This window comes from Lepisosteus platostomus, chromosome 15 (assembly GCF_059453375.1).
Source record: "Lepisosteus platostomus isolate fLepPlt1 chromosome 15, fLepPlt1.hap1, whole genome shotgun sequence".
NCBI classification, from domain to species: Eukaryota; Metazoa; Chordata; class Actinopteri; order Semionotiformes; family Lepisosteidae; genus Lepisosteus; species Lepisosteus platostomus.
In genome coordinates this window covers 26,631,540-26,654,524 of record NC_142625.1, presented here as the reverse complement: position 1 = coordinate 26,654,524, position 22,985 = coordinate 26,631,540, and the positions used below count along the sequence as shown (strand labels likewise).

The 22,985-nt window shown below is 54.8% G+C and overlaps 1 protein-coding gene across 8 annotated transcripts in view; it reads left to right on the top strand.

The window, feature by feature from the left end:
- Window positions 1-21,044, top strand: part of mtss1 (MTSS I-BAR domain containing 1) — a 49,347-nt gene extending 28,303 nt beyond the window's left edge. For 3 of the 8 annotated variants that reach the window (XM_088607918.1, XM_088607926.1, XM_088607924.1), the window contains 11 exons: window positions 768-859; window positions 1,359-1,433; window positions 12,404-12,561; window positions 13,114-13,221; window positions 13,459-13,556; window positions 14,165-14,282; window positions 15,033-15,167; window positions 15,530-15,667; window positions 16,128-16,281; window positions 16,891-16,917; window positions 17,623-21,044. In XM_088607918.1, the coding sequence (XP_088464044.1) occupies window positions 768-859; window positions 1,359-1,433; window positions 12,404-12,561; window positions 13,114-13,221; window positions 13,459-13,556; window positions 14,165-14,282; window positions 15,033-15,167; window positions 15,530-15,667; window positions 16,128-16,281; window positions 16,891-16,917; window positions 17,623-18,428 (1,909 nt within the window). In that variant the 3' untranslated portion in view covers window positions 18,429-21,044. The remainder of the gene's footprint in view (window positions 1-767; window positions 860-1,358; window positions 1,434-12,403; window positions 12,562-13,113; window positions 13,222-13,458; window positions 13,557-14,164; window positions 14,283-15,032; window positions 15,168-15,529; window positions 15,668-16,127; window positions 16,282-16,890; window positions 16,918-17,622) is intronic. The other 5 variants (XM_088607919.1, XM_088607920.1, XM_088607923.1 and 2 more) reach the window with 5 other exon arrangements.
- The last annotated feature ends 1,941 nt before the right edge of the window (window positions 21,045-22,985 follow it).

The following is a 22,985-nucleotide window of genomic DNA, read 5'->3' as shown; positions in this document are numbered from 1 at the left end:
TGTAGTCGTGCTGCGTGTGTTAAATCTGCAGCCTGTTTAGGGGTCATTAGAATGAATTAACAGCTTGATAGAGTTCTGGACAGTTTATTTTATTGTAGCCACTCGCCGTGCTCTGAACTTTTTAAATAAATAATGAAAGGTCTTGATCTCCTTGAGCCCTGTCGCCTTTGTCATCAGTTTTTGGCCCTCCACCGTTAAGGGGTGGCCCAGAGGCTGAAATAAACCTGGCCCCTACATGAAACTCAAGGTCACTGTCCTGGGACAGTGTACTCTTTAATAATCTTTAATTATCCTGGAAACTATACACAGCACAGGCCTCTTGTACAGCCCGTCTGAATCTTCAGATGTTTTATATGTCTTACCCTGTATACATATTAGAAAGAAATATCCAGAACAAAATATCTCAATTTGCACACCTAGGATGTACATTTTTCTTCCAAGGTCTTTTCTAATGTGTCGTCTACCTTGAATAAAAACAATGGAGAGTGATTGAACACCAATAAAAAAATGTACATTTCAGGTCCAGTCTTCATAAAATTCACGATTTTCTTTAGCTTCCAAAAAATGTGAAATAGCCCAAAATATTGAAAAGAATAAAATTATACTATTGCACTGACTTCTGGCAGTGTTAAAGATCTTATTTCTGATGTTTATGGTGAAAAGGTGTGTATTTCGACATGATTGTTCACCAAGTGAAATGACAAAGTCCTGCGCTGGCTGATGCATCAGTCCCTGTGTCCCTCACTGAGGCTGCGCTGTTGTTGCAGAGCCCTGACGGAGAGTCTGATAAACCCCCTGGAGCTGAAGATCGAGGAGTGGAAGAAGGTGGCCAGTCAGCTGGATAAGGACCACGCGAAAGGTAACCGTTTCCAGCTCGTGTCTCCCTCCCCAGGTGCAGAAAGAGAGAGTGTCTGAGGCTGTGGACAGACCTTGTGGCACTCAACCCCCGCCTGTAGGGCGCTGGGGCAGAGCAGTCTATTGTTTGTAGGCTCTGGGTTTGGACTAGCCCTGGGTGTCCCTGAACTGTAGGTTTCAAACACTGAGGTCCCTTCATCCTTCAGCTCCTCTCAGACCTCGTGCCCAGTTCGGATGGGAGAAACCAAATTCATTTCATGCCATAACTGGCAGCTGCAAAGGACCCTTTTCTTGTTTCCCAGGGGACTTTGAAAGGCGCCATACAGGAGAAAGGAGGTCTGTCTGCGTTGTGTTTGCGGAGGTGTGACAGCCCCACGCACCTCCTCCCGGCTGTGAGCACAGCTACAGAGCTGCGCCGCTTCTTGCTCTCTCGTTTTGTACAGCGAACAGTGTCCGAGCCTTGTTTCATCTTCTGACGCTTGTTCTCCTTGGCTCTTCCCTAGAATATAAGAAGGCTCGTGCGGACATCAAAAAGAAGTCTTCGGACACAATCAAGCTGCAGAAGAAAGTCAAGAAAGGTAGGACTGTCCCAGCGGCCCCGCCCAGCCCCCTGCTGACTGCCTCTCTCGTGTCAGACACCGCTGCGCCCTCGGCAAACAGAGCCGCACAGAGCCCTGGGAAACGGGCCTTGATAAAAAGCTGAATGCATGGTCATGTTACAGTGTTTCCATTAAGAACAAGGGGACAAAAGTTCTCTTGAAGGGCGTGGGCACCATTGACCAGGACTGTCCTGGCTTTCAGCCCCAGCGCTGCCATGGAGACGGATCGCAGTGCGTGTTCGCAACACTGCGCTCATCGCGAAAGGTGCCCTGGTGCTTTCTGTCTCATCGGGTTCTCTTTTCTCTGCGCTGTGTCCACTTCACGAAAGACCTGCAGCTCCTTGCAAAAGCCCTGGAGCTAAGTTTCCCCTTTGTTTTTCCTTTCAGTGCTTTGTCCTCAGGTGGTGTTGATGTTTTGTGCAAGCAGCCCCTGGTTTTTAAGAAGTAAATGATTAACCCTTAGAAGCCCAGTCATTTCCTCTCAAGCCTGCTGCCCCATTTAGAGATCGTTTCCTTTCCTTGTGAGAAGGTGCCCCCCAGCTGCGCGTGGCTCCTGCGTGCCTCAGCCCAGCGCTCTGCTGTCGGAGGGCGGCGTGTGCAGGCTGGCGTGCAGTCGCAGGGGGAGCGCTCCAGTGGTTGAGGTAATGAGCTTGTGTGCAGGAGGTCCTCCGTCCTGCAGCGTCGCTCCAGGGTGGACTCCTCTGTGCTTGATGCCAAGCCGTGCTCCCGCTCTCTCGCAGACGCTTGCCCGCGTGTGCGCAGCTTCCTGCTCGCCCCGAGGACAGAGGGGAGCGAGCTGGAGCAGGCCTCAGTCCCCCCCTGCAGAGGGACGGGATCTGAGCGCCGGGCTTGCTCCGGACTGCGGGATAGCTCTTCCCTCCTGCGCGGGTCTGTCATTACGTCTCTTAAAACCACTTCAGAAGGGAGCCGGGGAGCGCCAGGAAAAAGTCCTTCTTTCCGCCAGCTTTCCGTCCGCGCGAACACAGGGCCTCTTCACTCGTCCCAGTCTCGCCGGGGGCAGGGAGCGTTTGGAATTGTCAACAGCTGGAGTCATGTGTGCAGTGTTTAATGAGCTCCAGTGTGCTCGTTCAAGAACTGTGCGGAGCACAGGTTTATTTTTAGCCTGGGATCTTTGTAGATTGTCTTGATTCCTGCTCCCCTGTGTTTGCATTGCGCCAGTGAATAGAAAGTGCTGGAACACAATGTCAATATTTGCAGAGCATGGCGTTGGCGAATGTAATTATGTAAGCAGAGCTTTACAGTTCGTCGTTGTGGGAAAATAATTTTCAGGTGGTCTGAGCATGTGACAAAACAGACGCGTATCTTTTTCTGAGAAGCCTCATGCCGTCGGAAGGTTGGATCCAGAAAGAAACAATTGGCTCTTCTGTGAGGGAGCGTCTCTGTCCTTGTTGCTGTGGATGCTTGGATCAATATGATGGAGCTGGGGGGTGGAAGGCAGTCATTGTCCTGGCTGTGGCCGTGAAGGCCCAGGCGGGAGGATCGATGGGAGAAGTGCAGGCTGGGAAGAGACTTGTCAACAGGCTGGCGCCACTGACGCCTGATTCAGCGCGGCTTTCCAAACCGAGACTTCCAGTTTCGCAGCAGGCCTGTTGCAGACCCCGGCCACACTGAACACCTGACTGAGAGAGGGTGTGTGTGCAAAATGGCACAAAAGCACCATATCTTCTTCTTTGATTTTTGTGCGGCTCACAGAGCCTGACATAGCCGATCACGTGGAAGAGCTGATGGTGACAGCTCTGGGCGTGGACAAATTGCAGACAGTTGTGCTGTGTTTTGTGAAGAACATTTGCCATCAAGGCTGTGAAGTAGGATGATTCTGGAGTAGCAGCTTAACTGTGCATAACCTTTTCCAGGGTCTGGCCTCTGAGCCTGACCGAGCTGGAGAGGGGAGGACTTTAATTTCTACGGAGTTTCACCTCTGCCATTGTTGACTGAGAACAGGCATGTCTTTGTCTTTGGTGAAAACCTAGAGAAAACGAGGAGGGGCACCGGAGGTGTCCTTCCCTGTTGAGAAATGGAAACCGTTGAGCCAGCCCTGGGGATCGTGAGGAGTGACTGCTGGGAAGGCCTCTGTGGGTCCGCCCTGGGGGGAGAGCCCACACAGCAGAGGGGCTTGTACTGGCCTCATTCAGAGTCAGAGAGCTGTATTGGCATGACTGATGAGTTAGTGTTGCCAAAGCAGATACAATTAACACAGCATGTACAGTACAAACATATCACTGGGCGTCTGCATACATCACGTACAACATGAATGTGGGGCAGGCTCACTCTGTCTTCCTCATGCTGTGTGACAGGACATCGCACACTGAGCTGCCAGCTAAACTGAGTCTCCGCCCCCCTCTCCCCGCTGTGCCGCAGAGAGGGAGCCCGGTGCGCAGGTTTGTGCACAGTGCTCAGCTCCGTTCGCCAAGGAGAGACCTGCTGACCGACTGACCGCCAGGCTCTCGCGTCACAGGACCAGGCTGCTCCGGTCGCCTCCTCCACAAACCTCTCCACATGCTGAGAGGAGCTCCGACAAGCACGTTTGCTGGATTGTTTAAATGTCACCTCGATGAAGAGGGTTGACTATAATCATAAAACCATTTACCCACGTTTTCTGTCAAGGCATTTGAACATACATCTGAAAGTACCGATGGACCTTAAAGAGCTGGAACAATACCTGGAACTTTTTACCCCTTTATGTGTGAGATTAAAAAAAAAAACACTTCAGAAGGGTTTTCCTGGGCGGGTCTCTTCATTTCTTAATGCTCTCAGAAAGGCGGTAAGGTTTGGGTTTCACTGAACAGAGCTGCCATTGAGCATGTGGCCAGGCTCTGCACACTGCGCACAGTCACTGTGTTCACCTTCCCCAACAATAATACATGTGTTGTCATGAATGAAAGGCCAGGTTGTCATCGGTAATAATGCACCACTTTGATATCCACAAGTCCGCATGGCCCATAAAGCTGCTCAGTCGTGGTATCCCGCAGAGTGGGAAGAGTTTTTTTTCCAGTGTGCTAAATCTGTCCCATAAGAATGCAGTCATGGAGATGTGCATCTGCGTGGTGGCTGATGCAGCTTGTGAAGGCGTTCGTTGGGCTGAGCTGGAGGTGGGCGTGTTTTGACAGCTCCGCAAGAGAGAGGAGGGCACCCGTGTCCAGAAGTGCGGGCTTGAAGGAGCTTGACCAGCGAGGGGTGCCCTGCTCAGGGCTCGCTTCCTGGAGTGCCCATGGAAGAACAGGGGGAGCTGGGTGGAGCCAGTGGGGGCTGTGCCATCCTGAACCGAGCTTCCTGATGCCATCGCTACCACTGGTTGGGTTGTGTGGGCCCGGATTACAGATTAATCACGATTGGAGTGCTGGAGAGTTTACGTGTTGTCAGGGAATTCCAGTGTGCAGTGGAGCGAGTACCACTATTTGAATAATAAATGTTGTGCACGCAGTTGAGGTCCAGCATAGCAAATCTGAAAGCATGGAACAGTCCCTTTACTTCATTTCTTTCTCGCCAAGCACATCGCTTTCTTTTCATTTGATCAGGGATGCCCGGTCTTGTGTGTTAACGCCAGTCATTCTGCCTCACTCCAGTGAGCTAACCGATCAATGGAATGACGGCGCTGGGCGAGGTGGTCTCTGGAAGTGCTGGAGGTGGGGTTGGAGAGCCTGCTGATACACAGCTTTTGCTGCCGATGTCATCCGAAGACCCGGGCGTCAGTGCGGTACCCACTGTAATGGCATGGGCTGTCCGGAGTGCCAGCAGGGAGAGCAGCAATCGAGCAGCGAGCTGCGCAGTAATGAGGTCGTCATTAATATTTTAATTAAAAGGCTCGGAAAAGAGGAAGGAGTAGCGTGTTTGTTGTATGGATCGTGGGTTTTAAATTATTCAGGTTCTGTGCGTGCAGTGCTGTGCTGATGATGATGAGGAACCCGGGGAGCTGTGTCTTTAAGCAGTTGAAAGCAGGTCAGCGTGGCTCGTGCTGGGCTGGCTGGGGAGTCAGGCAGGGTGCCGGGACAGCGGAGGGACTGGGTGTTATGGGGGGGCTGTGTTGCAGAAGGGTCTCCAACACCCTCTTCACCTGCTCCCCCGTGGCGACGCTGGCTCAGTCGGCCCCTGGGCGATGTGCAGGCAGACCCGTGCTGGGGGAGTCCGCGGGTGTCAGCGCTGGGCGTGCCGGAGTCTCCTCGTGTGCAGTTAGCTGGCCACACTGGCTGTACTGTTACCTGCTCAGAAAGGACCGTCTGTGCCTGAACAGGCTGGCCTGTGTGTCTGCTCTGGCTGGGGGTTCGTGCCAGAGGGGGCTCCTCCCTAACCACTTCCCTCGGCTTTGGAAAGCCTGGCCTCAGCTCTCTGCTCCAGGTCTGCAGGGTGTGATACCGGGGCGGCGATGGCTCCCTGTGCTTTTACTGAATGCGTGTGATTCAGTTAGGCTGGCCTGCTTAATAAACGTCCCCTCAATTAACCATCTTCCAAGCGAATTGCCTCCTGTTGTGTATGTGTGTTCCTCTGCCCCGGCCTGACAGCCCGTGTGGATGGGTCTTGTGATCCTGCGTGGCGCCCGTGCGTCATCGGCTCGCTCTCCTGCGCTGGGCGTGCGAAGGAGCCGTTTGATGTTGTTCGGATTTAAGCTGCGCCCTCTGCTCGCTCAAACAACACGGGGAGAGAGGCCGGCGGCCTCGGCGGCGTGGGAGCTGTTGCAGAAGGCGTGCGTGTGGAATAACGGCCGGAGCTGTTCGTTTGGCCGTTCCTGTTGTGGGTGCTGCAGAGGGACGCGGCGGCCCCGGCGTGGGCGAGGAGGGGTTTGGGGCCTGGGAGTTTCAATCTCGGCACGTACAGCGGGGGCCTTCCAGCCCTCGCTGCCCTCAGAGCCAGTTTCCGCACTTTTCCGTGTCTGGAAGGTGGAACAGTTTTTCCATATGGCCTGTTTTTTTTTTTTGGGCCTCAGTCCAGAGTGTGGATAACTTGCAGGTGAACTCTTCCTGTGTTTGTTTTTCTTCCTCCCCTGCTCTTTCTGGGGTTGGACAGTTTAGCAGCTCCTGTTGGAGGGAATCTGATGGCACCTCGTTAGAAATCTGAGCTGCTCTCCCCTCCCAATGCACGAAGCTGCGACCTCCTGGCCTCAGGAGGCTCTGAGAAAGGTCAGGGGTCAGGCATCTGGGGGATTTGCAGGTTTGGTGCTTACATAAGCATTTACAACTCTCAGCTGCGACAAGCCAGGGTCTGTGATAACCTTTAGCCCTGTATCTACAGAGTGTTTCCAATAGGTTAAAGGAAGTGTGCAAGTGATTCTTTGTGTGCTTGATGTCAAAATGTACATTTCCACAAAAGAGAAACCTGGTAGTTAAATTCCTCTCTGTTTCAGTGAAATCTCAAATGAAGATGTTCAAACACAAAAGGCTGTAAATTGTATCCTGTTTCCATGGGGCAAGATATACCGGCTGAGCTGACTTAATTGCCGCTTATGTTTAGAGAGGCAAACCAGTGTGGCAGCCGCCAAGGAATGACGGCATGTCTGCTGGGAGATTAGGATGGTGCAGGTACAAGACGAGCTGTGGGACAGCATTGGACTGTAATTGAAGGTAGGGAAGCTCTGCAGATAGCATGGTACAGACAGCTGTTTAAAAATAAAAATGGATGACTAAGGTCTGCTGAGGCATTTTTTCCAGCTGAGCCAAATTGCTGGGTGCCTGAGGAAGGAATGCACAGGCGATGCCGACCTCGAGAGAGGGCTGGGACTGGAAGCCCAGGCACGCGGAGAAGCCCCTCAGAATGTGTGGGGTGGCGATCTGCTTCGAGCCTGGAATTCCGAAGCGCCATGTGTTTGAAATTCCCTTGCTGCGGGGACAGATGCTGCGAGGGACCCGGCCTTCGCTGTGGGGGGGGCGGTGGGCGAGCTCCACACCCAGGGCACACTGAGGCTGGAAGAGCCGCGCACATGTGCTTCACACGCATGTCAGCTGGCGTTCAGGCTGCCTCGCCTGCCCTTCCCACCCTGGGAGGGTTCTCGAGCGCTGTTCAGACACGTGCAGGTCGTCGCCGGTGCAGTGGAAAGTTAGTGCTTTCCAGACGGGAGAGCAGCTCTGGCAGAGACGGGCGAGACTTGCTGGGGGATCTGCAGCAGAAGCAGGATTTCCTCCTGCCGTGTAAGGGTTCACGATGGCGAAGGCGTCTCTAGTCCTGACTGAGCAGCTTCTTGCACGCCGAGTCCCTGATCCCTCTAGGTGACCGGTGTCTTACAGAGTGGCCAAGATCGGGCTCCCAGCCGTTTTGTATTGGTTTCTTACTGGGCAGCACGTCCCCAGCTGTGGTTTCTGCTAGAAATAGGCTGAAATAGACAACACCTCCTTCCTCGTCCCCACAGGCACCAGTGAACAGCCTACAGATCCGAGTGTCCTCCCTTTCCTCTACCTCCCATAAGGGTTCGGGGGATTCAAGTTCCCCGAGGAACTTTGAGGAAAAAGCAGGATAAGAGTTTACAGAAAAGAGTGGCTTGTTCTGACAGATCTGTGTTGGATTGGGAAGGAGGGGGGGGTTGGGGAAATTTTGGATTGTTTGAAATCTTTTTTTGTCTTGAACAGGAGAAATGCCACGTGATCCAGCAGTGAGCGCTGTGACTGGGTCGCCCCCTCTGGGGCTCCTCCCCTGGGCTCAGCCAAGAATGAGATTTCTGCAGTGGCTGCCGTTGTCTTGGCAGGTCTGAAGATTAGCAGTGTGGGGCTTAAACACAAAGCGCATTCCTCTGGGTGGAACAGATCGTTTTCCAAAAGGATGTGCTGTATGTGCGATTGCCCCTCCTGGCTCGAAGCGCTGTTTTGTGATCAGGTCTCCAGGAGCTCGCTTTAACGCAGACTGACCTTGTCTGCCAATTCAGGGAGACCGACTGGTGCTCCCTTCAGTACTGCAGTTCCCCAGAAAGTAGCCGAGGGATGAAAGCCATCGGAAATCGCACACTGTGGCTGTCCTCCGTTCACGTGCGGATGTGGACCACTTTGCTGGCACGGCCGGTGATAACTGTGTTGCCAAAGCAATGGCGACATGCGAGACGTTTACGGCGGTATCGTTGTTATCCGAGCGGCTCAGTCTCTCTCCCTCAGGCTGTGGAAGGTGATCGAGCACTGAGCTGCAGCTCTGTTGAGCTGTTCTGATTCTGGCAGGTGTGGCTTTCAGTTTCCGTGAACTCGGAGAGCTGGAAAGGCAGCTGTGGCCCTACTCCTGAGGCAAATGAGCTATTTTTCATGAATGGAAATGCCTCCATGATACCATCTTGTACAGGCTTAACACAGTGTGAGGCGAAAAGACAAACGGATGTGGTCAGTATTCTTTTACTTGCTCCTGTCTGTACCCCTGCAGGAGTTACATGGGAATTGAATTGAAATTCAGCAAGATTTATTGGCATGACCGATGAATTACAGTGGAACCAAAAGCATATACGATTAACACAACATCTACAGTCCATATTGTTGGACAGTTACATACTTCACATAAAAAACATTATAGGGAGACAGGCTCACTGTCTGTTCCTCAGGCTGTGACTGGAAATCTCATACTGGGCTGCAACTCTATAGAGTTTCCTCCCCCAGTAGGTTTAGAAGTTGTTCTGATACTGACAGCTGTGGGAATTTGGGGATTAGATTTATTTTAGAGCAGAGTTTTCACCTAACCCTATTTTTCACAGTGCAGCAGAAAGTGCATCTCTGCCTCTGGCAGTGGGAGCACAACTTGTTCTCTTTGGACAGCCAGGTCTGTCTGTGTTGCCCAGGCTCTATGGCTAGGCTGTGCTCTCTGAGCCTGTCTGTTTCTCTTTGCTGTCTTTACGCTGGTTACGTACTAAGCTAGTGTGTATTGTCTTCTTAGGCTCTTTTAACATTCAAGTTTGTGTTGTGTGTATGTCTCAGTGGTTGAGGGTAGTGTTGTTTGGCTTGTGCTGTGATTTGGCTGACTTTTACTCTTCAGTTGTGCTGTCCCAAGACGGGCTGGTGTCATTGAGCCTTAGGGGCAGCTACCTGAGGGGGCTCTCCTCTGGACTTAGTACTTGGTAAGCAGGGCCTGTGGTGTACGGATTCTGGTCACTGTTTTTCATGTGTGACCAATATCTTATTGCTCACTTGTGTATATCGATATAGGGAATCCAGTTCCCCAGCATCTGTCGGGGGTGCTGGCCATGTCCTAGCAGGGCAGGTGCAGCTGTCTGGAAACCCAGGTTGTGTTGACTTGCTGTTGGAGAGCTTGAAACCTAACTGTCCTGTATGGGTGTGGCGCTGGTCTGTCCCAGGACTGCAGGGGGCTCCCAGTGTGACAGTGGTTAATACCGGTGACAGGTGACAGGATGCAGCTGTGATACTGCACGTGGGCCGAGCAGACAGGGAAGCCTTACGAGGCTGGTTTATGATTCAGGTCTCGTGTAATCCTCGAGTAGCCGCCCAGTCATTCGAGAGGCCCTTGTCAGCCGGTACTCGCTTGTCCCCACGGCTCTCGGCCGACAGACCTTCTGTCTCCGCAGTCGGGACCGAAGCCTGGGAGATACTTTGCAGCCAGTTTTTCCCTTTCATCCCGCAAGCCAGCGCCAGTGAAATTTGGGAATGGGGACGCGTCTGGCAGTTTCCATTCCCTAAGTGCGGAGAACCTCTCTCCGTGGCTTCCCTGCGCGCCGGCGCTGTGACTCATCGCGTGCTCATCGCGGCCAAGCGGGAAGAGACCCCGAGCGGCCGCGGCTCTGATCCCGCTGTCCCAGTGAAAGTGCCGTTTGTTTTCCAGGGCAGCCGATAGTGTTTCGTCACGTCAGTCCTCCTCTGGTGTCAGAAAAAGAAAATTAAATTCTTTGAGACTGATATAGTCGAAGGAAAAAATCTGCAGGAAAGAAAGTAAGGAAATTATTACCGATGTTTTTTTTTTTTTAAATCTGAATCTGTCTGAGGTTGTGGAAGTACTGCCAGGCAGTTAACATTTTTGGTTCTGTGTGAGTTCTAGTCCTTCTTCCATCTATAAAAATTGAGAAAAATAACCCTTGAAATCTGACCTAATTTGAAATGCTGTTAGATGTAGACTGAGGCGTTTTTTTTTTTTTAAAGAAAAGCTGATTCCAGACAGGTCAGGAATCTGGTCTTGTGATGGTGCCTCCCTTTGTCATCCATAAGACTTGAGCTCAGTTCGGAGTCTCTGACCTGACCTCTGACCCGGAGACACACAGGGCTAACAGGCAGCTCCTGTGAGAGGGAAATCAGACATCTCTTCGAGCATCAGCGTCCTTTCTGCGTCTCCCTCATGCGTCATTCAAGTACAGTCCACCAGCGTCTCCGATCAGTCACCCTTCTGCATTTTCTGCAGGGGTGGGGGGCAGTGGGGGGCGCTGTGGAGCAGGCGAGCTGTGGGGGTGTGGGGCAGTGGGGGACACTGTGAAGCAGGCGAGCTGTGGGGGGCGCTGTGGAGCAGGCGAGCTGTGGGGGAGTGTGGGGGGCGCTGTGGAGCAGGCGAGCTATGGGGGAGTGTGGGGGAGTGTAGGAGGTGTGGGTATCGAGAGACTGCGAACTGGCCTGAAAAAATCTCAGCTTGTTTTTTCCAAGCAGGATCATGTGATGTTTAAATCTCTTCACATGGCTTAACTTGGCTCCCTGTCTTATTCTTTTTTTTTCCCTGTAAACAAACCCCCTCAAATCTGATTAGACCTCCATTTCTCCTGCTTTACCTAATAGGCGCTATAATGTCTCTCATTGTGCCCTGGGCTCACACTTGGGCCATGGAGCCCTGGGATCTGACCAGCTCTTGCTGGGAATCGGATTAGAGTCGTCCGAGAGGCTTTCCTGCATCTGTCTCAAAAGTTTTAAACCTCTTTTTATTGCGCAGGGTCAGGGGCGGCTCGTGGGGCTTCGTGTCCGCCACAGAGCAGCTGACCCGACAGAAACAAAAGATGCTGAAGGTTTCTTAGGTTTCCTCCAGCTCCTGCACAGCACTTCTGCGCGCTTGTCAGTGTGATGAATGGCTTCATGAGCACGAGGCCTTGCAGAGCCTGGTCTCTGAAGAGCAGGGCGAGTGTGCTTGTGCCGTTTGTCAGTGTGTTGCCGCATGGGATCGGGATAGTCTGCGGATTCCCACATTGGGATAACGCAAACCCTCCTGCTGCGCTCCAGTGACAGTCTCAAACATCCCACCCTGGTCCTGGGCCACTGGCGTCTCTGCAGGATTTCAGGACACCTCAGTTATCTCGATCTTCACCGGACCTCTGCCTGAACAAGTCTCTCCGTGAGGAGTGGCTGGTATTGGCTGCACCCAGCTGTAGAGAGACCCAGGAGACCAGCGGGCCCGTTGGGCACACTCTTTCAGGGATAACAGTGCAGGTGAAAACGAGAGACGTGTAGTGGACGGGTCTTGGAGCAGCAGCCCCTGTGCCTCCAGTGTCTCCTGTACGTACAGACGCACAGCAGTCCTGTGGCGCTGACCCGCGGGCTCTTTTAGAACCCTCTGGGGCAGCCCTGACCGCTGTACAGTCCCCCAGTCCCCTTGTCCTGTAGCTGGACACAGGACCAGCCCTTGTGTCGAGGCTCAGGACGTGTTGCCTGCCTGCTGCTTCACAGCCGGTCAGAGAAGTTCCTGTAGTCAGGCATGTGCTGTTGTAGAAAGGAACAGAGCGGTGATTAAAAAAACACTCTCTCAGTCCTGTAAGTAGAATTGGCCAGCTTTGAAATTCCTCGGAAATGGACTACTCGGACAGTAATGTGTCTGCTCTGCAAGAGCAACAGTCTGTTCAGCAGCTGCAGTCGGATGCTACCGCGCTGCCACCTTGTGGCCAGACTGCGTAGTGCCGCGTTGTGGTGCGCTCGTTTTTCTTCTGAAAATGTTTTTATTCTTGTGCTACTGGAAATCAGAAAAAACACCGATTCAAAAGCGTATCGGTACCGGCTCTGCAGCATGAGCTTGCGGAAAGTCTTCACGGCGCCTCCTGCCCTTCTCACCACCCACAGGGAAGGACAATGCCCGCCTTCAGCTGGACAGCGCGCTGCAGGACGTCAACGAGAAGTACGTGGTGCTGGAGGAGACGGAGAAGAGGGCGGTCTGCCGGGCCCTGATCGAGGAGAGGGGCCGGTTCTGCTCCTTCGTCTCCATGTTGAAGCCCGTCCTGGTGAGCCCAGTACCATGTCGGGGGGTTGTCAGTCGTAGGTGTTGCCTCCTGCCAGGCTCCCTCGCTCTCCGGCTGTGCGAGCGACCCATTTGAGAGTCTGCAGTCGTGGACCTGACCGTCACTGGAGTCAGGACTCCCGCTGGCCGGAGGTTTAGAGGTCAGAGTTGAAGAATAGGAGAAATGTTGGCTGAAATAAACATGGATCTCAACCACACACTGGCACACATTCCACCAGGTTGGGCTGGCTTAGGTCATCGACAGTTGAAGGGCTTTGAAAAGCATTAACTGTTCCTTCCAGGATAGATGTTGGTTCAGTTGAGTGATTAGGAGCTCAGGTCCTAATGAAATCCTGAAGGTGTTGCAGTTGTGCACCAGCAATCGGAACCTGTCAGATCCAGTATCCTGTAGAAGCCCAAGAGACCCAGTGGAGGGGCGCTGCCCAGGCAGAGAGAGCATCACACACCCCTGAGCTCAGGACAGGCCTGACTGCATGGCCACTACATATGGCTTGTAGTGACACCACCTCCCCCCCCCCCCCCCCCCCCCCGCCAGGATGAAGAGATTGGGATGCTGGGAGAGGTGACCCACCTGCAGACCATCCTCGAGGACCTCAGCACCCTGACCGCTGACCCCAACAAGCTGCCCCCCGCCAGCGAGCAGGTGAGCCGCCCCCGGCTTCCCGCAGTCCTGCGAGGAGCTTCAGAGCAGCTGGTGGAAGGAAACCGTGGAGGTTGGGTTATTCGGAAGAAGAATAAAGACCCGATCGGCCGGCATCCGCAGGGGTGGGCGGTGCCTTCTCCTGGCGCAGCTCCCACGTGGGAGGTGGTGGCTTGAGGCTGTGTGCTGCGCTGGGCACCTCTCTGACCTTCTCTCTATCCCTCTCTCTCTCGTTCGCAGGTGATCCTGGACCTGAAGGGCTCAGACTACAGCTACGCCTACCAGACGCCCCCAGCCTCCCCCAGCAACACGCTGTCCCGCAAGAGCAGCATCAGCAGGTAGACCCGTCAGCGCGTACATGTGTGTGCTACACAGGACTCGCTCCCCGAAACAGATGGGATCCCTCCAGTCGTTTCTCGATTGTAGACAAGGCGTCGGCTTCCGCTGCAAGACATGGGAAGTTTATTCCAGACTCCCAGTACCAGCCACGGCCTCCTAATAATCCCTAGTTCAGAACTGGCTTCATCACTCTGTTCTCCTCCCCAGTGATGTAGCTGGTGTGTGTTGAACACTGAGGCTGCCGTTGCATTATCCAGGTGGTACCATTGGTGGCAGTGGTGGGATTTCCAATTCCATGTAAAGCGCTTTGAGTGGAGTGTCCAGAAAAGCGCCTTATAAGTGTAAAGAATCATTATTATTACTGTTGGTATTGTTTTGTAAGTAATTTGAAATCTGCAACTTGTCGAAAGCTGCCTGAAACGGTTTAAAAACAAGATCAAGTTTAATTAGAAATACAACTAAGGGGTCTGTCGACTAACTGGGAGGGGATCTGCAGCCAGCGCTAGAAACTAGAGGACCCAGGATGGGGCAGCCCTGTGAGGTCTCTCTCCTCAGTGCTCTGAACTGAACTCCTCTCTCTCTCTCGCCCTGTCTGCCACCCTTGCAGTAACTACCAGCCTGCCTCGGTGCGCCACGTCCCCTCCCTGGACTCCATCTCCAGCGCAGTGGACGGGATTCACCTGCGGCCGCCCTCCGGACTCCAGACCCCCGACGGGACCACGCAGGTACGTGCACGGGATGAGGGGGGTGGGCCTGTGGGCTCTCCGGACTCGTGAGCAGGCGACCTTGGTGCCCTGCGGTTGGCGTGCAGGTGACTTGAGTCTGTTACAGAGCAGCACCGTTGCCGCGTCAGCAGGCTGACATAGTTCTGCTGGAAGTTCCAGTTCCAGAGCAGGTCTTGGGATCACACGGCAGCCCGAATGCCTTAGTCCAGTATTCCCAACCCCAACTCCAGGTTTAGCTGCATGTCCTCGGTAACCCAGTGCAACATCCGGGCTGCTGACATGCTTTTCAGGGTCCTTCCCACTCCAATGGTAGCTCCCAGCACGAGAGAGCAGGAGAAAACTGTCATCTCTATGAGCATCATGCAGGGTCTGGTGCACAAGCTCTGGGCAGCAGTGTGATGGACTTGTCACTGCAAGGTTAAGGGTTCACACTGCTGTTGTACCCTGGAGCAAGGCGTGTCGTGGGAATCGCTCCAGCAGATGGTCCAGCCTTATGTAAGGCGCTTTGGACAGTAGTGTCTGCCAGGTGAAATGAGTAAATTGGAAGAGCGCTGGCCTGTCTGCCCCCAAGTAAAGAGGTGTCCAGGGCGGCTGGTATGTCACTGGGTGGATCTCAGTGTTTCCTTTTTCAGGACTTGAAAACGCGGCCGATTCTGAGAAGGACGTGAAGTACGGTGTCATTTAAGATGAGCTAACGGCACTTTTTTAACTCGCCCTCCCAACCTCTGGGGCCCCCCCTCTCCCGAACAGCGCTCGCCCAGCCCGCTGCGCGCCGAGGCCTGGGAGGGCAGCCGGTCCCTGAGTGAGGGAAACTCCCCCACCTCCGCCCGCTCGGTCCCGGGGCTCGGCTCGGCTCACCTCAGCCTGCGGATCAACAAGAGCACTGTGAGCCCCCTGTTGCATGGCCACCCCCCTGCCTGCCTGCCTGTTTGTGTCCGAGATACATTTCCCATCCCGTGTGCCTGTGGAACTCGCCATCCCAGAATCCCCCTTCACCCCGGAGCTGTGCTTGGCCGGAGGCCGGCCCAGGAGCCCCGCCAGTCCGGCTCCCCTGCTCTGGCTGGCGGCGTGGCCGCGTGCGGGCAGGGGCCTGTGGGGTGATGTGTTGTCCGCTGTGCTGTGACCCTCCTTCCCCGTCAGCCCTCTCCCGCGCGGAGCCCGGCAGGGCGAGGGGGCGGGGGGAAGGCCGTCGGAGCGGGGCGCGGGTGTTTCCGGGTGACTGACGCGCCGCTCCGCTCTCTCCCCAGGAGCAGGTGGCCAACAGCCTGCCGCCGCGGCCCGGAGACGCCCCCCCCGGCGGCGCGAACGGCACGGCCGCGGCCCCCCCTCCGCTCGCCTGCTCGCAGCCCGGGGAGCGGGCCCGGGCCCTGTCCACCTCCGGCAAGGTACTGACCCGCCCAGGGAGTCAGAGGGGTGCAGTCGTGTGCTTGTGTCAGCTGTCGGAGCGGTTCCGTCTCTTTTAGTCTCCGAAGAGACGGGTCGGACGGAGAGCGAAGACCCGCGGAGTATTAGTTACTGGCAGGGATGCCTAGGGTGTATTTGTATATACAAATGCGTAGGTATTCCACTCTGATACCTTAAGATGAAGTTAAAGCTGCAAAATGTACGTGCCTTCTCATTTTAATAAGACACAGTTGGAGTTCGACTTTTTCTGGTTGTCTGATACTGGATATGAACACTAGATGGCAGCATTGCCTTCTTTTCAGAGCACAGCTCTAACACTCCAGCTCAAGGGCTGCACTGCCCTCTCCTGGCACCAGGGGGCAGTGTCTGCTCTCCCAGCTGCTGTTCCGCTACCAGGGGGCTGAGGTGTTCACTCCGTGTGTGCTGCTGCTCTCTCCACAGCCCCAGACAGCCAGGGAGCAGCTGGCCCTGACCCTGAGTGGGGGCCTGAATTCGGAGGCCCCCCGTTCCAGCCGAGACTCGCTGCACTGCTCCAGCGGATACAGCACCCAGACCACCACCCCCTCCTGCTCTGAGGACACCATCCCCTCGCACGGTCAGTGCTCTGTGCGCTGTCCGTCAGTCTGAGCGTCTGGGCAGCTCTACACAGCCTGTCTGTGTCCGTGTCCCGCATGGTTAGCTCCTCTGCCTGTCTGTACATGTGGCCAATCTGTGGCCAGGTCAATGAGTCTGTCACTCTGCTGGCTGCCCCCCTCGCTGTCCTCCTCTCTGCCTCCCTCTTTGCTGTCCCTCTTTGCTGTCCCTCTTTGCTGTCCTCCTCTCTGTCCCTCTCCCTGTCCCTCGCGGTCCTCCTCACTGTCCCTTGCGGTCCTCCTCCTGCCCTACTGTCTCTCTCTCTGTCCTCCTCCCTGCTCCTCGCTGGATTGTCCCCTGTCTCTCTGTCTTCAGGGTGTCGGTACTCTCTGCAGGACACAGGTTACCAACACTTTCCCAGAATTTAGAGTAACATTTCTGAATGTCAATAATGTTATAAGACCAGGCTGCAGCAAACATCATAGCCTTGACAGTGTTGTGCTTTTAATGTCCTTGGTTATTTTCAATAGAATAAACTCTGTTATCATTTAGCTATTTATTAATATGCTCTCTTCGTGAGCACGTCTTAATTTCGGCAGCAAGCTGAATTTAATTTTATATTCTTTTTCAGCTGTAAAGAAAGAACCACCTCTTTATGGTAGGTTTCTGTCTGTTCTAGAATTTCACTTTTGTTTTCTTTTCGCAATCACGGTGCCACACCTGTGGTGTGATTTTTTTTCTGCTGTATGATGCCATTTCGTGGTTGTAACGAGGAGATGAGGGCCTCCCGCCAGAACACTGTGTCTCAGTTCTCGGTGCCGGTGTTTCGCAAGCTACCTGTCAGAACAAGACGGCCGCATGTGCCTGGGTGTTACTTAGCTGGGGGGGTCCCATCACAGAGTCAGCTGCTCAGTCGCTGATAACTGGGTTTGTTTTCTGTGATCGAGCACAGTGGCCCAGTGCATGTTTGAAGAGGCTGGGATTGGTGTGAGCTGGGAAAATGGGCCATTTCCATTACTGAGTTTTTTTTATTCAACTTTCTGCCACAGTTCCGTATGCATGCGTGTGTACACCTGGACATGCAGGTTCATGCACAGTTCACGTGTCAACATTTTCGTTCTGGACTCGCCAGTTGTTGTCCCCCCCCCTCCGTATCTGGAAACGGGCCGAGCTCTCCGGTTCCTCTAACCTAGCAGGGGGCCCCCGGGTCACCCGGTCACAGTAGCACGGTGGCCCGGCCCAGAGCGGTTTTGCTGGAAGAATATTGCCTCTTATCTGGGGGGTCCTAGATAGATCCGAGCCCCCGCCGCCAGGGGCGCCAGCCGCAGGCCGTGACGCCCCGTCTTCTGTCCCTGTGTTGCAGACTACGACTACATCTCCCTGCACGGCGGGGAGGAGGAGCACGACCAGCCCGACTTCGACAAGTCCTCCACCATCCCGCGCAACAGCGACATCAGCCTGAACTACCGCAAGATGTTCCAGGCCAAGCGGCCGGCGTCCACCGTCAGCCTGCTGGCCGACCCCGAGCCCCTGCTGCGCCCGCCGCACGTGGCCACCATCCGCCGCAAGCCCTCCAGCAAGCCCAGCTTCCGCCGCGGCACCATCAGCGGCGGGGTGCCCATCCCCATCAGCACCCCGCAGGTGCCCATGCGGGCGCCGGGCCCCTGCCCCCCGCGGGACGGCCTGGGCGCGGGGCGCAGCGGCAGCGAGGAGGCGGTGTGCGGGCCCGGGGGCTGGTCCGAGCTGGCGCACGCCAAGCACCCCCTCTGCTCCTCCACCCAGAGCCTGAGCGCCATCCCCTCCCCCTACTACTCCCTGGTGCCGGGGCCCCTGGGGCCCCTGGGGCCGCCGTGCCGCGGCAGCACGGAGCAGCTCTACCAGCTGAGCAAGCAGCAGCAGTTCGCCCTGCACCAGCAGCAGCAGAGACAGTACCAGCAGCAGAGCCTGCAGCCACAGCAGCCGGGCCCCCACGGCCCCGCCGCCTGCCGGGACACCCCGCTGCGCCCCCAGAGCGCCGAGAGCGCCGAGCCGCCGCCGCCGCCGCCCCAGAGCCCGCCGCCCTCGGGGGGGGACATGCTGAGCATGATCCGGCGCGGCGTCAAGCTGCGGAGAACGCTGACCAACGACCGCTCCGCGCCCCTCATCCCCCCCGCCAGCCGCGTCAAGTGAGCGGGGCGCCCCGCCCGGCGGATTCCGGTTTTAGTTGCCCTTTTAGTTTTCCTTTCTGTTTTTTTTTTCCCGTTTTGGTTCCGTCTTAGTATTGTTTGAAATTTGCCGAAGTGTCAAGGAGAGGCGCGGTGCCCTTGAACCGGGGACCTCCGACCGTAAGATTATATGTTTATATTATTATTATTATTATTATTATTATTGCAAAAAAGAAAAAAAATGCCTTTGCTTCATAGCACATTGTCTTAATATTACCAATGAATTTTCGTTCTCAGAACAAAACAGAGAGAGACATTTGTATATAGTAGTTTAGTACTCCAGAAACGTGCTTTATTGTATTTTGTTTGCTAGTGCCTGTTTTATTAAATTGAATAGCACTGGCGTCTTGTTTAAAAGAGTTGATTGTCTATTTTTGTAAAACAGATGCAGCATTTTTATGCTTACCTCCCCAGACATACAGGTATGTGTAACACGAAGCAAAAAACACCTGTGCTGTCGGGCCAAGGGGCCAAGCCGGTGCTCTCGCAGGAGGGGAGTTCGTGTGGATTGAAACCTGCAGGAGAGGCTCCTGTGCCACCGCGGACAGATCCATCTCAGGTTTTGCATGCTGCCGGCTCTTCTTCAAGCCAGCACACTGGCACCTCCAGCTGTGTCTCTCGAAGCTGACACGGTGTAAATGTCCCCAATTTGCACGATGTCCTGCAGCTGGTAAAACCTGGAGTAGATGGTGGCTGTGGATTGGGAGCTGGTGCGGTTCTCTCCCCCTGCAGGCGGCTGTGCAGTCCGCTGGGATGAGCCGAGCGAGAGGGGGCTCCTCGCGCAGGGCTGGTCAGAATAGTCTCGGAACCGGGCTCTCTGGGTTTTTCGCCTGCACCTCGCAGATCCTGAGCACCTTCTAGCCTCCCGACTTCGCGTCGTGTGACCCCTCTGCCCACCTCTGTGTGGGTTCCTCCACCGCGTGCCTCTGCCGGCCTGGTTCCGGGCGGCCCAGGATCACCTCTTCAGACCAGGGCTGGCTGCTCGGCCGCTCTCCTGTGAGGACGAGCCCTTTCTCGCGCTGTTGTGCCCTGGGCCCGCCGTGGTCACGGTTCTCCGCCTGTGTGAGCTGCTGCCTGCTCTTTGTCACCTCGGGGTCCTGGTCTGCTGCGCCTTCAGAAGCCCGTGCGCAGAGCTGGGAGTCTGACCCGGCCCGCTGAAGCCCGATGTCTGGAGTAGAGGGGGAGGCAGATTTTGTGTTTTTATTGTTTGAAGTCGGTTGTGCCCCGCGGGCTGTGCAGGCGCGGGTTGGCAGCAGGTGGGCTGCTCTCGCCTTCCACGTCGCACTCCGTTCCCAGCCTGCAGGGGGCAGTGTGTGGACCAGCCCTGCGGTTCTGCTCGGCAGTGGCTCCGGGGAAGTTAACAATCAGCCCCCCTGCTTCCCTTGACAGAAGGTTTTTCCATTTTGACGAGAACAAGCCGACAGCCGCCTCTGGTAAAACCGTGACCTGTGACCTCTGACATCACTAAGCCCCTCACTGCGGGTTTTCAGTTTCGAGAGCGGAAGACTTACTGTTTTATGGTTGGGTTGTTTATCAATTCTATTTTAAAAATCTAACAAAAATAATTTAATTTGAAGCTGTTTTCTACCAAAGAGAGAGAGTGGCAGGGGAAGTGAGCAGTGTTTTAAGTGCCGGTTGGCGTGAGAGTGGCGCAGGTGTGCTGGGCACTGACTCGGGCGGCTGGGCGGTGTGGGTGTGTTGGCACGCGCCGGGCGTGTGGCCTGGCTGACCCCTCTTCGTTTCGCTGGCCCGGCGCGCTCCCCCGCCCCCTCTCGGTCCAGAAGAAAGGCTGGTTTTGGATGCATGTCGGGTTGCTGAGTTGGGAGTACCCTGTCGGTTTGGTTTGGATCTGGATCGGTCCAGATGAGGGGCAGCTGGTCCAGCTGGTCTGGACTGCGTCTCGGCTGTGCGCTGGAGTCAAGTGCCCACCCCCACTCCCCTCCTCCTGCGTCTCGTGCGTGCCCTCCGCTCGCCCCTGTTCCCTGCTCTCCGTCGGGCGGGAGGGTGCAGGGGCTCCCTCCGGGCGCGGCCCTGACGTCGGGGCACACGACACCCCAGACCCCCTGCCTTCCTTCAGCGGAGCCTCTTCCTCTTCCTCGCAGAGTCCCGCTGCGAAGCGCCTCTGCCCTTCCCGCCAGCGCCGCGTTTCCGGATCCCTGTGGCACGAGAGCCGCTTGGCGCTTTCTGGGGGACTCGGACAGGACTGGGGGGGCCCCTGGCGCCCGAGCCACGAGCGGTCGGCGTGCGAGTGTCCTCGAGGAAGGAAAGGTGGATTTCAAAACAAAGTAGAATGGGTGGGGGGCCTTCACGAGTTTCGGGCGGTGGAAGTTGTTGCCGACCTGACGTGGGGCGACCGCGGGGGGGTCTGGGCTGGGGCGCCCCGGGAAACGCCCCACTGTGCCCAGGGAGCCAGGGCGGCGTGGCTCCGGCTGGGGTCGGGGCGTCTCCAGGGCCGCTGCTGGTTAGAGAGTTGACCTCTCACTGTAAATCGTTGTTGTATATTGCAAAAAGGATGTTCAAATTCTGTCTTTGTGTAGTGAAGCTGAAGCCTTAAATTAAAAGGAATGTGGGTTAAAAAAAATAGACTGGCGTGTTGTTTTTTGAAAAAATAATTCTAATTTCTGCCTTTTCCTCCCTTGTAAAACCAAAATGATGACAAGTCCTCCAGAAATGTTTCTCCTGAGGCTGAGAGCTGTGTGAGCTCAGTGACGAGGGATTTTGATTATTCACACAGGATGTAACAAAGTATTTCTTGTTTTTTTTTTTCTTTTTCTGGGAATGTTTCTGCTTGTACTGGATTGTGCGCTTCTTGGTGTGTGAAATGCTCTGGGGAGCAGGGCCAGTGGTTGTCAAGGGTCAGCATGACGCGGCTGTTTCTAGTGATGCGATGAGGTCATCTGGGATTGCGTGGCAGGAGTGCAATCGCTTCAGCTGGGCGAGTTGGCATTCTAGCTCTTCACCACTGGAGGGCGCCCTCGCCTGCTGACCTTGCACGCGCCGTTGGAATGATCCCACAGTGAGTCACCCATTCCTGGAAACGCTGAGCCAGAAGGAGCAAAAATTAAATATTTTTTTTAGCTCTGAGAGTGGTAAGCAGAACGAGATGTACAATCCATGTTAATGTAATGGTCTAGGACTCCAGAATATATTTGTGCTTTTAAATAAACCTCTAATTCAGAATTAACTATCCTGAATAAAACAGTAGCTTGTTTTCTTAGCCAGTCTGGCAGGTGACGCTGCTGTCATGGAGAGATGAGCACATGGTCGTGGTGCAGTTCCACGCTGTGGCGAGACCTTGGGAAAGGGATAAGACCCGATGCTGTCATGGTCCAGAGGGGCTTGTAGCTGGGTGTCTCAAAGGACTGGCCCCCCTCTGAACTCTGGCCTGCAGTGAGGATATCTCTTTGCTGACTTTCGATCCTGAGAGCTCCAGCCCTCCTCTGAGTCTGTTGAGCCTCCAGTCACCAGCATATTCCATTTCTGGAGTCTGGATTGGGAAGAGAGTTCTCCCTGCATTCAGGACCTCCCCGGTGAACTTTACTCCCTGTTGGAATCAGACCGGCACGGCTGCTTGCGTTTTCCAAAAGAAAAACCCGTTTCCCCCTAGGCAGAGTGAGGCATGTATGGCACTGCGCTGGACCACAAAGGCTTTTGTTTGTTGTGGGAAGTGAGTCAGCTCGGAGTGTGTGGGATCTGTGATTTTGTGTCTGCTGTCGGTGTTAAGAGTGGTTTGTTAAAGTACAGGGCACACTGCACTTGTAGTTTTGCTTTCTTTCATCTGGGCTGAGTGGTGCTTGTGGAATGTAGCAGCCAGTCGTGAAATGTGCTGCCCCCAGCTCATGTAGCGTCTCAGCTCTAGGCCTGCAGTGCTGCTAGAATGCCTTCCTTCTTCTGAGGCATCTGTCATAAAGAGCTATCTGGGGTACCCCCTGGCACAAGTGTAGTAAAGAGGAGGCCTGGGACTGTATCCCGAGTGCGAGGGGAGACTCCAAGCCCGAGGTGTCTGTTCTGGTGTGGTCGCATTGGGACGGATGAGTTTTCCAGAAAAATAGATCCATGTTTCAGATGCGGGGTAATTTATGCTCTGAAACAGCTGCAGGCCAAGGTGACCTGATGTCTTATGTTTTAATTGTGTAAGCCTGTGAAAATAATATCCAAAGGCTTTGGAAAATGTTACGATTCTGCCAGAATCATTCAAGACTTTCGTACTGTATGTGGGGTTATTATCGGGCCGTGAGGAACTTCAACCTTTTTTTCTATTTGCCATTCAGGCAGCAAAGCCTGACGATCCTGAAGGACCAATGAAAAGAACTGGTGTCTTGATTCGGGTAGAAGGCCCTCTGTTTGATCTGCACGTTAAGGTGCGTCTTATAAAAGAGCACAGGGCAGCTCCTTCTGGTGGTTTTATTTGTCAGTTTGTGATTCACTTCTGGTCTGTAGAGATGTTTGGTCGCAGGGTGCTGGCACGCTCAGGGAAAACCATCCCAGTTATCGGAACAGCCGACAGGGAGATGTACTGTTA